General features: G+C 39.1%; 1 protein-coding gene across 4 annotated transcripts in view; it reads right to left on the bottom strand.

The window, feature by feature from the left end:
- The window catches only part of ARHGAP6 (Rho GTPase activating protein 6), a 314,963-nt gene that overhangs the window by 51,937 nt on the left and 247,979 nt on the right, over nucleotides 1–15,047 (bottom strand). For all 4 annotated transcript variants that reach the window (XM_042037783.1, XM_042037794.1, XM_042037815.1 and 1 more), the window contains exon 2: nucleotides 7,861–8,020. In XM_042037783.1, coding sequence (XP_041893717.1) covers nucleotides 7,861–8,020 — 160 coding nt within the window. The remainder of the gene's footprint in view (nucleotides 1–7,860; nucleotides 8,021–15,047) is intronic.

The raw sequence follows: 15,047 nt of genomic DNA, 5'->3' as shown, positions 1-15,047 counted from the left end.
TAATAAAAAACCCTGGTCATGACTCCGTCTCCTCTAACTTTTCATGATATTTATATATGGAAATGCAGATCGTAATATTTTATTTATCTTAGGAATTTAAGCAAGATCTCTTCCCTTCATTGTGAGGGGAACTGAAAGACTCCTGCCCTTCAGCACTCATGCCCAACGAGCTCCATAGCTAAGCATTCCTTCCACGTCCATCCCTGTCTTCATTCCCTTCCTTTCTCTCCACAAAATACACCTACACAAGAGGTAGGTTCTCAGAAGTTACACAAATCTTTCCTTTAAATGTGCTAAGGTATGCACTATTTTTTTCATATTTACATTATCAGTGCCATTGATTTCCCCATGAAGATAACAGCATTTTCTACCTCTGTTCTGTGTTCACACAGCACAATGAAAATGCATGCTGCTTCTCAATCAAAGCTCCTAGCTATTTACTGAAATACAATTTAGAAAAAAGACAAGCCTTTTTTGTTTGTGGTGAGCTTTGTAATGAGTAAAACCTTTTGCTTTTAAAACTATTAGCTCACCTCTAACTGATGGAATAGCTAAGTTGAATAAAGCTTTCCTGATGTAAACAGACAAGTAAAACCTGCTATGTGATACAAGCAAATCTTGGAAATCACTTTGCTGAGCACGGCACAGTCTTTTATAAAAAAACTGCCTCACAGCAAAAATTAAAAAAGGAACATCCCTCTAAAAACTTAAGTCTTGAAAATAATTTATTATTTCCCCTGTTGCAATGTTAGAAAAATTATATTCTTGCAAGCTTGATGTATTTCCATTTTGTTCTTGTCTCAACAGTGGCAAAAAAAAAAGTGAATTTGAAAGAAAAATCCCAACAAAAAATTTCTGCAAATTTCCTTACTGGGAGGAAAAAAAAAAGGAAAGTTTTTTTCTTGTTTTCTTATCTCTTTGCCTGGAAAAACTCCTGTCACCTTCGCTTTGATAAATGCCTGTGTAGCACAGTTCAAGGCTGTGTCTTACAATGTCTACCCTGCAGCAGCTGGGACTTCTCCTAGTTTAAAACATTAATTCAATTTTATTTCCTTTTTTTTTTTTTCCCCCCAGACTGAGAGATATTTGGGTCTTTTTTCCTCAGGATGAAAAAAAGAATCCTTGGAAAAATACATTTTTCCATGAAAGATTTGAATTGGAGGGCACAGGTGGGAAGTTTCAATCTGAAAATCAGCAAGTTAAACAGTTTTTATCTCTGACCAGTCTGTCTGATACAGTATATCCAAGATTTACTAATGTAGCATAAAGGAGGAGAATTTATCTAAGCTTTACATATCTTAAATATAATCTTCATGAACTCTACTACATTGAAAGAAAATCCATGGATTCATAAGCCCGTGTTAGAGACAGTATTTATATGAGAAGAATCAGCAGAGGTTGGCATTAAGAGGGGTGGCAACAAGCCTCTTCACTTCGAAGATACACTGATGCCAGTTCAAAACCACCCAGTCCGTAAGCCCGTAACTCCACAATGTACACTTCACTTAGATGTTTTCCACTGCCACAACAGCTATAAAGTAGGTAACATGGTCAGTGATTAGAAACAAGGAGCAGTTTGGAGCCTTCACAAAAATGCAAGCCCAGATAAAAATCATAGTCACTCTCAGCATTAAGGAAAATGAATAATGAAATACAATGGCGAGTAATGTAAGCAAAAAACAGATTGAAAGAAGTACACCCTGCCAAAATAAACAAGAAGCAGAGAATTGTGTAACTCTTAATTCCCATTTTTATTCAGAGCTTAACTGGAATGTACTGGGGGCAAAGTACACAAATGAATGGTAAAAATTCAGAAAGCCCGGACATGTTTTCTTCATTTCAGAGAGGGTAGTCTCAGTTCTCAGTCCATAATCGCACACTTATCCAGCCCTGCTTCTTCAAACTCACCTTACTAAAACAAGTTGTACAGGAGACTAATCCTCACTTCATGTGAGCAGATGCACAGTGTCATGTGTCACAAAACTTGCATGCAAAAACATACACCAGCACATGTTCAAGCAGCATCAGCTTCCCTTAAAATGACTTTCCTTAAATGACTGGGACTGCATTTAGGTTTCTAAACTCATCCTTTCATCATATTCATTACAACTAAATGAATGAACCAGATTCAGCAGTAAAGTTAAGAATTACTTTCTTTCTCTCCAAAATGTCGCAGAAGCGTCAAGGTTTGAAGAGGCATTCAAGACCATTATCATACTGTCAACCAAGCACCTGCATAATCACCGCTAAACCACATATAACCCCGAATGCTCTCTTCATTTATTCTCTCTCTCCACAACTCCTCCAGCCACTGGCAAGAATATAAGCAGTCATTCTCTCTTCTTGAACAAGAGAAGACCCGAATGTGACCCCTAAGTCTGAAATCCTATTCAAGCCCCTTCACCAACAGGTTCACATCATACTTTGACAACCTAGGCAGATGCTTAAAGAGTTGAATTAGGGTTGAAGACCTAATATCCCATTTGCTCAACTCATAATGTCCTAGTAGTTCCTACCATTGCTTCCAAACACAGGATCAGTGAAGTGGGACAGGACTGTGAAAGAGTCATTATAAACATGTGGTATTTAGGAAACTGATCCTATCAAACCTCATTCAATAACCCCTCAGCTCAAGAGATACCTGGAACCAATGAATAGAAGAAAATGAGCTCCTCTTCTGCTCTGATCCCAGTTTTACTCTGCAGAAGCCATCTGACCTGAGTTAGCATTTGCTTGTGAAGACCTTCTTTAAAAGGTTCATTTTTCTCTCTGCTTGTGTGCAAGGCCATACGCAGAATTGTAATATCACCAAAATGTAAGCACACCTAAAGTGAATTTCATCATGATTTTTTTTTCTCCTATTATAAAGAGAAGATTGACTTCTCTGAAATGAGAAAAAAACCACACTATATTGTAAACATGAACTGCAAAGAAGCATCACCAGAATGGTACTGTTGTGCCATTTAGAACATCAGCAAATTAAAAATCTTCCACAGAGTAATTGCATTGGTAAAGAAACTGTGTAATGCTTTGCCTGGAAATTACATCCTCTTGCAACTTAACACATTAACGAAGGGAAGACAAATGATTCTTGGTCTAGTTTCTGGTGGCAAATGGGGGAGGTCACATGGTGCGGGCTTGTTTTGTTTTGAAATTGTTCTTGTTATCTTATGTTTATCCAGTTGTTTTCAATGTTAAGTTTTAAATCTCTTTTTGTTAAAATAAAAGGGTGAAGTGTTGGGGTTCTCCCCGCTGGTGTGGGGTCCGGGGGGAAGGGGGGACCCTGGGGTGGAGGCACAGGGTTTCCCTGCCCCTGCTCAGCCTCGTTCCCCATTGGTTGGTTTGTGTTCCCCTGCGCGGCCAAGGACCCTCGGGTCCCGTGATTGCCGCAGTTCCTGGGCAGATCCCGGCCATGCGGCTGGAGAAATAAACATCTCTGAAACATCTACCAAGAATCGGTCCTTATTTCTTTTCCACGGGCCTCACTGTCTTATACATGTTGCAGTAATCCCTGCTGCAACAACATGGGAGCAAAAAAAAAGTGTTGATTACATAATTTGAAAGATAAAAGGTAGAAAAACAAGACAACAAGAAACAAACCTGAAGCATCTCATCATATATGTAAAACTAGTAATTCTTGATCAACTTGAATTCTTTCTAATTACCTACTGCAGTGCAACTTTAGCATATTTTAAATGACATGCGGGTTAAAGAAATTCCTGTGGGAGGTAATCCCTTCTCTGTGACCACAGAATATTTTACTAGGAGATGTTAGTAATGTTCTTCATTAATGGTAATGGCTACAATACAGCGAAGGAAAGGAATTACATATGAGTTATCACATTCTATGCATTCCTATGCAAGTGTGGGAATAGCCAGATGTGTGAAGAGGTAAACTGCACTTGCTGTGACAAAGAGACCTTCTGAGCATAGGAGGACTGAAGCACTACAAAGAAGCAACCAGTAACAGCATGTCTGTGGTTGTAAAGATAAGGCAGAGGCATCTGTACTCTGGTTTAACTTCCACGCACACATGTTTGGCACAAACACCTGTTAGCCAACAACAACGCATTTTTACTTTTCACAATACCTATGCCAGTAAATGTAATTATTCAAATACCTGCAGGAAGCAAATGCCCAGCAGGCACATGCATGTTCTAATGTAATTCTCTAGCAAGTTTTGAAAAGCAGCCAAAGGACCACAAAGAAGTCTGACTTTGTAAACAGCTTTCTAAACCTTCTAATACATAAATAGTTCCACTCGCCTCTACTCGTGAATATTTTCATAAGGCATTCTCTGAAGTAGATGAATTGTAGAGTACATCTTTCATTTTTCTCGATCTCTCCAGATCTACAGAGCTCTTTGAGCTCTCTCAGACGGTACTAGTTCTATATCTCACTGTTGTGGGTTTGGGTTTTTTAAACAGAAAATGTTTAACAGTCTGTTTTTAATTTGAGTCTGGTTTTAACTTGATGGCTGTGACGGAATTTTATTTTATTTGTATTCTTGGATACCCAAAGTGCTCAAGCCAGTTTCACATGGATAAAACTTGAAATTCCCAGTTTGCAGAGTCCTGTGATGTTCATCTGTGATGATTGACTGGATGGCTGCCTGTAAACTCTTGTCATAAGTTTTCATTCCACACATTTAAAAATGATAGGAACATGAAATGGACTTCAGACTGTCTCTGCAACGGACCTAAACCAATCTGTAATAATTTGAGAATATGGTAGACTCTTACTCTCCTACCAAAGTACCAGATGTAGCATGATGGACTGATAGAGTTATTATTATATATATCCACTTCAAAATATTATTTATATCTGTTGCCAAAACTGGTGCCAAACTTTGAAACAGGATGGACAGTTAAATACTAGACGTACTTTAATTCTAGCTATTACCTTCACTTTGTTCAATAGATGGTATTACAACATTTTAAAATTCAGTTGTACTGGCTATTCCTTCCTGATGTATACCTTAAAACACAGAAAAATTCATTATCTGGTCATTCAAAGCAGTAATATTGAGTGCACCTTCAGAAAATCTGCAGATGATAGCAACCTGAGCAGTGAGGTTGACACACCTGAGGGATGGGTCATCATCCAGAGGGACCTGGACAAGCTTGAGAACTGGGCCCATGGAAACCTGATGAGGTCCTGCACCTGAACCTGGACAGCTCCTGGCATTCATACAGGCTGGAGAGGAACAGATTCAGAGCAGCCCTGCTGAGAAGGACTTGGGGGTGCTGGTGGATGAGAGGCTGGACATGAGCCAGCAATGTGCCCTTGCATCCTGGGCTACATCACAAGCAACGTGGCCAACAGGGAGAGGGAGGGGATTCTGCCCCTCCACTCTGGTGAGACCTCACCTGGGGTGCTGCATCCAGTTCTGGGGTCCTCAGCACAGGAAAGACATGGACCTATTAAAGCAGGTCTAAAGGAGGACCACTAAGATGATCAGAGGGCTGGAGCACCTCTCCTACAAAGACAGGCTGACAGAGTTGGGGTTGTTCAGCTCAGAGAAAGAAGACTCTGGAGAAACCTCAGTGTAGCCTTTTAGTAATGAAAAGGGAGATTATAAGAAAGATGAGGACAGACTTTTTAGTAGGGTCTGTTGCAACAGGAAACGGGGGTAGTTGTTGGGAAGGATGAAAGTTTGGTAAGGTATGTAGGCTTGGCAGAAAGGTCTGTGAATGTAGAAGCTGGGGATGAGGTAGAAATGAAAGCAAGTTTTGATATAGAATAAAAGATGTTTTGCTGAAACAGTGATCGCTGAGTAACTGAGAAGGCAAAGGTTGGAGATGAGTTGGAAGGAGATTTTTAGGAGCAGGACAAAGGTATGTGATTACAAACAAAGACATGTTTTTCACCAAGTAAATAAGTCTCAAGAAGAGCATAAGTCAATAGAAAACATGTCTTTACCAAAAAGAAAGATATGGCAGGCAAACAAGAAATGTTGATGTAGCAAGAAGAAGAAAGGTCTAAGAATTTTCCACTGTAAGCTTAAATTGTAACTTACTTACTCTTGTGATTGGATAATAATGACTATAAGATGGTGATGGTAGTAGCTATGATAGGCTATAGGCAAATGTAAAGGTATTGTGTATGGTGCTTATTGGTTGTTATGTGTTAAGATACTCTGCAAAGAAAGGTATATATAATGCTTTGTAACTTGAACAGAAAGTGGCTTCAGGTATGCCTACAGCTGGAGCTTGGCAGCTGTAGGGCTGGCTCTGGATATCCACTCCCTGAAATGCTGTAAGTTCGCCTATGCAATAAACAGCTTTCAAGAGAGCCGCCTGAAGTCCAGACATCCTTCGTGAAACTTTCTCCTATAGGTAGTGGTTTTGGAACAAGAGAGGGTAGATTTAGACTTGGTGTAAAAAACTTTTTACAGCAAAGGTGGTGAGAAAAGGCTGCCCAGATAGGTGGTAAGTGCCCCATCCCTGAAAACATTCAAGGCCAGGTTGGATGGGACTCTGAGCAATCTCATTGAGTTGAAGATGACCCTGCTCACTGCAGGGGGTTGGACTAGATGACCTTTAAGGACCCTTCCAAACTAAGCTATTCTATGACTGTGTATACTCTACTGTCTTGGATGGTATTACCATACATCCTTATGGTAGGACCTCCATATGTGTATCTTCATCTCCCACAGGTACAGCCAGCAGCAGCTCAGACTGTCAGAAATTATTGCAGTGCCCTTAGTGATCCAGTTCCTCCTATGAATATCCTATAAAATTGTTTTCCTTTTGATCAAACATTTTTTTGAGGGACCAGGGGAGCTGGTGAGGCTTGAAGAAGTTGATTAAATCCATCTCACTACAAACTGATGCCTTGCTATACATGTGAAATTGGACTTTGCTGGTTTTGATAGGAATTTTCTGCAGATCCTAAAAAGCTGATGAATAGAAAAGCCCATCTCTTTCACATTTGTTCTTTTCTACATCATTATTTTCATAGACTGGACAACTTTTTTCCTGCTTAACTTAGACTCATTAAAAAATTGTTTCTGTGGCATCACTATGTATATGCTACCACGCAGCACCTCTGCTCAGAGTCAAAGGTGAGAATTCAGTCATCCCTTATTATTCCTCATGTATATACACGACTGCAAAGAAAACGGGAAAGCCAGATTTGCAGATGATTGCACAACAGCTATCTCTGCTATGCTTGATCTCTAGCCTACAGGAAACAACAGAAACTTTCTCATTAGTGAGGTTTAGATCTCTTCCACAGTAACCTAAGTACAGGTTCTACCACATGCATATATCCTGCATCAGGATTCCGATAGCTGAACTTCTCCTTTTCAATTAATCTCCTGTTTCCTAGGAGTTCAATGTTTTATATTGAAAATTAACTTGTTTTCTAGGAAATAAGCAACACTGTCTTTAGGAAAACTTGGGTAGGACTCATATTATTTGATGCAAATGTCTTCACTCTGTATCTGAACTAGTGACAGTTGGCTTCCTTCACAGACAATGTAACACAGAACCAAAAAAACCACTTCTATGGTAAGATCTACCTGACCTACATAGACATTTAATTTTGGATAGCAGGAAATATAAGAAAAGCATTTTTCTCTCAACTGAGTATCAAGACATCCTGGCATGAATGGGCCTGATATAGATTATCTACCCTGTAGACATCTGCCCTTGACCAGATGATCCCACCCCCAGGTGGCCCAAATTGGACACAGCAGACAAACAACTTTACTCATCATTTTTACATAATGACTGTGGTTACACAAAACTGAAATAGTACACAGAATCTGTGGAATAAAAAAATCTAGTGTTTACTGCTGTAACATGAAATCAGTGGCTTAACAATCTAAACAGAGACAGCTTATCAAGCCCTTACCTTTGGGGATAGTAATCTGACAGCCCAAGTCACAGTCCTGCTGCAACTGATAAAAAGCCACTTCCTGCAGCCGAGCACGCTCCAGCTCTGAGAGGCTTTGAACAGGAACTGACTTCAGCCGAACACTGCGCCCTGACATGCTGTTCCAAGTGAAATCACCCTACAGGAAATCAAATGGAAAAATATGAAGCATCGTATTAATGCACATGCACAGTTTAATAAACAGAACCATCTCTTTTACTGCTAGAAAAAAACAACACAGGTTCTTCTTACCAAAAGGCCATTTTCTTAGACATCTCTAACCTTTCAAATATCTTTGTTTTCCCTAGAGCAGCATTCCTTAAAAGGGATAGAGACACGCAAAACAAGAAGTCAGTTCTGTTTGAAGTAATTTAATCAAGTATTGTTGCAAAAATATTAGGATTCCAGTAACAAAAAGCACAGAGCAGGGAAGGGGGGAAAAAAAAAGGCACCCTTGTCTGCTTTTCCCAGTCTGCTTTCTCTGTACAGTACTTGATCATCACTTACTTCTTTTCTGACACCGTCATTCAGAGCAGCAGACCTCCAAAGTCCATGGACAACAACCATGTTACCTCCCACATCTTGCTAATGAGACTCCACCAGACTTGGAGAGTGCACTGGCAGAGCCCCTTTTCCAACATATCCCATCTCCTCCTTGTGATGATGTTGGGTTTAGAATACAATCGAGTAAAGAACAAGCTATTCCATGTTTTTGAAGAGCCGGAACAACAACATATTTGTTAATGTTTGTAGAGGAAAACAGCATGAGATATGCTACATCTCTGTAAGGTACCAATTATGTTTGGAAAGGAAACTGAAAGCTGTAGCTGTTGTATCCCCCACCCATGAGAACCTATACAAAAACCCATTCTCCTAGTATTTAGCTTGGGCCAGAGAAGTAATCATCAGTCAAAGAGAAGAGCGAGCACAAAGACAAGCTTAAAGCCAGACAATTAACTTAAAGCAAGACTTTCAGAATTCATCAAAGCATCATCAAAGAGCACAGATTAGTACTACAGGGAGAGAAAGAATAACTTGTTTTTCATTCTAACCATGTTAAAAAATAAACATTAATCTTGTCAGTAAGCACAATCTGAGGCAGCTGTAGATAATGAAAAAACTCTGATGTACATCAGCTGGGCTGTAAGACAAACCCACCAACCTGCCTTTCATCACAGCATGGCAGACTTACAATTAACAAACTTCACTCTCATTTTCAGTTTAAATTTCCATATCTGTACCTTCACTGCATACTAATTTTTTTCACGCTAAACTTATGATTCATCTGCACATCCATCTGCAGTCAAAGGATGTCCACTGACTTTAAAAATTGTCTGAAGCTCCTTAATATAAAAATCAGTAAAATTTGACTTTACTTAGCATCCTGTTGTATGTAAACATCTTTGTGCATATTTCCATATATTTTGCCTGTATATGTGCATGTATATTTATATGTGTACATACAACCTGTACATACATTTGTATATGAACATATATATGCACACCTATGACTGCGTGAGTGTATTCACAGATGTATGAAACAAAAACCATTTAAAAATGTGCAGCACCATTTAGCAATACAGATTAAAGGAATCACACAATTAACATTGTTTCTTGTGATTCATGAAGTATGTTTGAATTCAGCAAGGATTTTTTTTGCCAGAGTAGTTTTTACAAGTCATTAGGCAACCATAATAGGTAAAGGCATCACCTCAATGTGAACAACTGCACCTCTATATACTTATTGCATGTTCTATGACCAATGTCTTTATATTATTTATATGCACATGGATCACACGTGCAAAACTTCTGTGTTAGCCCAGTATTTCACTACTGGAATTTGTTACTTCATTTTTTTGCCTCTTCACCTCTTCTTGCTCTTCTAGTGCCTTACTGTTGACTAATCAGATTTAGTGATCTCAAACTAAAGGTTTGCACCATGTCACAAGCCAAGCTGCGCAGCTTAACTCCAGCAAAACCAAACCAGCAAGCGTCACATAAACCTTATTTGCAAAACTGCAAGTAAACATTTACATTTTTTAAAAAGCTGTTGTCATTTACAGATAAAAGTGATCAAGAACAGCATCCACAACCAGATAACGTATACTACAAAATTAATTCCTTTCCAACCCTGACAATGCAAAAGAAACTTTACAAGCACAGAAGTATGCAATTCAATCCTTGTGAACATATAATATATAAAGTATTCTACAGTCAAAATGGTACGTACAGAGAAATATATGTCTTTATGGTGGAGTTTAGGGGTATTTTATCTTAGTTATTTCTCCAACATGAGCATTTGCATAAACAAAAATATCACTGATATTTCTACCATAAAAAATTTCAAATCCAAACCCTTAATATTAAAACATGAATGGGAAGCAAAAATTACACCCCTTAGAAAATGTTAAGGTAATAGAATACATGTGCTGTTTCCTGTAGATCACAAAAACCAAGGGCAGCAAGGGACTTTCAGGAACTACCAAAAATTAGGCAAAAGTTCCTTAACTGCATTCTGCATGAACACATAAATTATTCGTCTTTTTCAGGTAGATTAGCCCTTGGCAATTTTTAACTCTGGAGGTAACTCCTCATCCTCAGCCTTATCTTTGAGGTGGCTCTCTAACAGTGAGCAGTGAGCTGTTGCACTGCAAAGCCCAGTGCCAACATCAGCCCTGCTAGAGCAGGTGACCTCTGAGACAGGGCTTGCAAGATGTGGTACAGCCCTGCACAAAGGTTCTGCTCTGGGGACTCCAGCAAGCCCCCTTGCACAGAGCAGGGCTGCTTTATATGAGCAGAGCACTCAACTCAGCACTACCCAGGCAAATCTGACTTTAATATGGGAGTATCCCACCATTCCACCCATGCAAGTGGTAGGATCACAATCCCTGAAGGTATTTAAAAGATAGGTAGAGGTGGCCCTTAGGGATATGGTTTAGTGGTGGACTAGGCAGTGCTGGGTTAATGGTTGGACCTGATGATCTTAGTCTTTTCCAAGCTAAATGATTCTAGGTTTTTTTTGTCATAGGAGTACAAGGATTTAAAGCCAACACAAAGGTGAAAGCACCAAACAAGACTATGAGGCCTGTTCCTTTCAACCCGGTTTTAATTCTGCCAGTTTTCAAGCTCCCCATACGTTCCTGGTGCTCACTGTCTAGCTAAAAACAGTCATTTGCAACACCTGCACCTTGCAATGCCACAACAGGTTGCTGAGCATCGATAAAGAATGTGGAATCACTCTGCTCAATTGCTGTGCACTAAAGAAGAAATTCCTTTTCAACACTTGATGGGTTTGATAAAATCTCTGCTAGGTCACATTAACATAGGTTTTTATTATGCTAATGGAACACATGACTAATAAACTAAAATATTTTTGGAAAATCATGTGGTAGGTAGGGCCAATGAAATCTCCTAATCTTTAAAGGCTCAAGAAATGTTTCCTTGAAAAAGTCTGTTTCCTTTTGCAACTATATATCACTGTCTTCTATGAGTCAAAACACAGTATTTAAGAATTTAATTTATTTAAATACTCCTATGCTTTACATAATACAAGGTAAATTAAAGGCCTCATCTTCCTCCCAAAGCACTGCACAGTTATACAAACAGCCTGTAAATTATTGCAAAATAATCCGGGCTTGGGAGAGGTCCAGAAAAGTCAAGGTCCTTTGAAGAATGGGTGCTGGTGTAATTGCATCTGCCTAAAGCTATTCTGCACTCTGTGCGGCAACCAAAAGAGGATAAGGGCAGCACAGACATGAAGAATATTTTCTGTTTCTCTCTTCATATGAGAGGCAACACTTCACCAGCATAATTCAGCATCAGCCTGACACAGCCGGAAGCTTAAAAGGAGCAGAAGATCTTTAAGCAACAATTAAGAATGACTTGGTTTTTGAAGTTCACGCCCATATGTGCTCAGACGTAGTACAGAGGTTGCTCTCTATTATTTACATTATAGGACTGTAGGTCTGAATATGATCTGCAAAAGATTCCATCACCAAGAAAATAAAAGGCAACTCACAAACAGAAGAGTACAAACAGAAATACTGTTCTGGGATAAAGTGATGAGCCTGACAGGACATAAACTGCTAACCGCAAAGCTGCTTTCATCAATGAATTTTATGAAACCATAATCTAGACTAAAAGTTTTCTCTGGCTTCTTCCACCAACTGGTCATATATTTTTCCTTTCAAGTCTGCAACTTCAGCTGCATTTTCTCTCTGGCACTCCCATTAATATTTCACATCTTTCCTCCACTCAACCGAGCAGTTCACTTATGAGGTAACTGCCTAGAATACCAGAGCAGATGACTCAGCAAAGGAGATGACTGAAAAACTGCATCTTTTGCCTCTGAAGAATCTGAATCTGTCCATTTTCCCTGTACTTCTTGTCCACAGTCATAAGCACATTTTTAATAGGAGACAGACTGCAGCTTTACCGATATTCTTTCAAGCATTTTTCTAATAGGTTGGATGTTTGGTGGCTCCAAAATAAACATTAAGTGGTACATCCTGACTTAAGTAACACTGTGCACTTAAATTACTGTTAAGCAGGTCTAAGCTATTCTTGTGTGCCTAGCCTCCTTCTCCTGAACCTCTGACAGGCAATCTTTCAGATGTCTTTTAGAAAAGTCTCATTCTCCTGTCTTTTGTGCAATACAGAAACCAGTTGACAACTGCATGGAATGCTGAATGTAGATGCAAATCTATGGGCAATGATCAACTTCGATTTCTGTGGAGTTTCAAGCCTCAATGAGTTACGTGGATGGTGCACAAATTGGGAAATAAGAGCCTCAAATATCACAGTTTTAGAAAACAAGCATTTTAATCCAATATGGAGGGTGCAATTTTTGTCTTATGCTTTATTGTCATTGTTAAAGATTTTACTCTGTACTCTTTTAGGTGAATGCCATTATCAGATTAGCTGTCTACTTTTCATTAGTCTTCTGCTCAAATCCATTTGAAATCACTAAGATCTAAACCAATTATGTCTACTTGTTTTTCTTTTATCCTAGAAACTCTTAGCTATGCACTTGTATTTAGATGGGTGTCCACTGTAAAAGAACTCCGTGGTTTTGCACAAAAAGATTATATTGCAAATAACATGGCAAATATAGCATTAGTGTGTCTTAATTCTGTTTGCTTAATTACTTCTTTAAGCTCCATGAAACCACATATCATTGCCACTTAACAACCTTTCTCTTCCCCGTGTCATTTATTTCACCCCTCTCTACAATTATTTCCAGACTCCTCAGGCAGAAACTCTCAAAATCTGGCTGTTGGTACAGATAGTCCCTCTCTTCTTCATTTCCCTGGTGTTGCTGTTAGTAAGAACCAAAACCAGTTCTGAAGAAAAAGTCAATCACTTCAGTACAGCTACATACTCTGGCCTATTGAATCAATGTACAGAATACTGTTCCTGGACAGGATGAGAATTAAAGAGAAGTGGAAAAACTAATTTAAGTAGCCTTTTAAGCATTATGTGCAGTTAAGGACTGCATGGAAATTGCTTTACTACTGCCATCCTAGATAACCACCTGCAAATTAATGAAGAGTTAAAAAGCAATAGATGGTACAAGTGTGCTACAGCCCGCCTCTCTCTGCCACCCTCATTTCAGACGCTCTTCCATAGCCAGCTCAGCACATTACAAGCAGCACACTGGTTTCCAGCTGGCATTACAAACTACTGCATCCTAGGATGCCCTGGGATCACAGAGCTGCTCCTAAGGGTCTGATAGTATCGCAAAAGAATTCTTTCAGATGAATGAAATGCCACCTCAACACTATACAAAGAAGCACAAGACTTGCTGTGTGACATCAAAGCATTCAGAGGAAGATATCTGAACATGGATGCACAAAGCATGGGGCCCCAACAATTAATCTTCATTAAGAAAGACTGACTTCACTAAGGTTGTTATCTAGGGTGACATCCTGTTCCCCTTGACGTCAGTGGCAAAATTATTAATGTAATGTCTCCACTAGGAAAAGAGTAAGTACAGTCCAGATGATTCTGTGTTACAGCTTGAAGCCTTGCACTAAATTTGCCTTATCTCATGCTGTATTGTATTGAGTGTATTTTTTTCAGAAAGATCACATTTTACGAAACACTGGTTTAGATATCAAAACTACTTAACGGCAATTAACACAACCACTGCATTGCCAAAGACAGACACTTCCTCACATCCTGTCTCATTCCCAAGGGTGGAAATCCATGTATTCAGTACTGCAAGGCAACCCCTGGGGGAACACTGGAAAGCTGGTACTCCACTCAGGAGACACAGAATTCACACCCACAACAGAAATACTTCATCTAGCAAGAAGGCATGAACCCATGCCCAGGTAAAGATACACATTTCAGACTATTACAGTGGTGATTTGCATTTATCAGAGTAAAAACTAACTTTAGTCTAAGGATAAACAGAGAGCAGAACGATGAGCATGCTTTCACAGCAGTATGAAAATTGTTAAAGGGAAAAATATTTCCAGATAAATCTTTCCAAGTTTTCTAAATGCCTCAGGATACTATTTCATGTTTAGAGTATTTATAAAGCATTCTCTTACAAAAACCTGATGCATAATGGATAAATATATTTAATTCCTTCTCTGACATTAATAAACCTGAATGATGTACAAAGGTATTGCACAGCAGAATATTCATCCCTAACATATGCACTCTGTACTGAATTCTTTCAATAGATCCAGAAAACCAACCTCCAGAGGTTAGAAAGCTCCACTAAAGTGCATCAAAATACATGGTCAGATTTTTTTTGATTTCTTACTTCAGCAGATATCAATATTTCTTAAGGGATTTATCAAGAAGAACCACAATTAAAGCCAGGAGGGGCCAAATATCTTTTTGGAGGTGTCACAACAGAGACAGAACACCTTAAAAAGCCCAGATCCAACTTCAGAATTACAGTTGACATTTTGTCAGTTTTCACATAAACAGATTTTTGAGTATTTTCATGTGTTAGAGAGAATGATGCCATACTGCAATACTCTGAATTTTGCTACAGGTTAAGGGTACAAGCAGTGCTGTCACAACCATGACCGCATGAAGTAACAACCTGAAAAAACTGCAGTAATGAAACCATCTGAGAGCACAGTAATGGGCTACAGAAGTTTCATCAATCTCAACACAAAAAATCTGGGATAACCTGGCTTCATTAA

The sequence above is a fragment of the Corvus kubaryi genome, unplaced genomic scaffold, assembly GCF_017639235.1.
Source record: "Corvus kubaryi isolate FWS band 111438036 unplaced genomic scaffold, C.kubaryi_AGA036_p1.0 133, whole genome shotgun sequence".
In the NCBI taxonomy this organism is placed as follows: domain Eukaryota; kingdom Metazoa; phylum Chordata; class Aves; order Passeriformes; family Corvidae; genus Corvus; species Corvus kubaryi.
The sequence above is the reverse complement of the archived record's forward strand: the minus strand, read 5'-3'. Positions and strand labels throughout refer to the sequence as shown.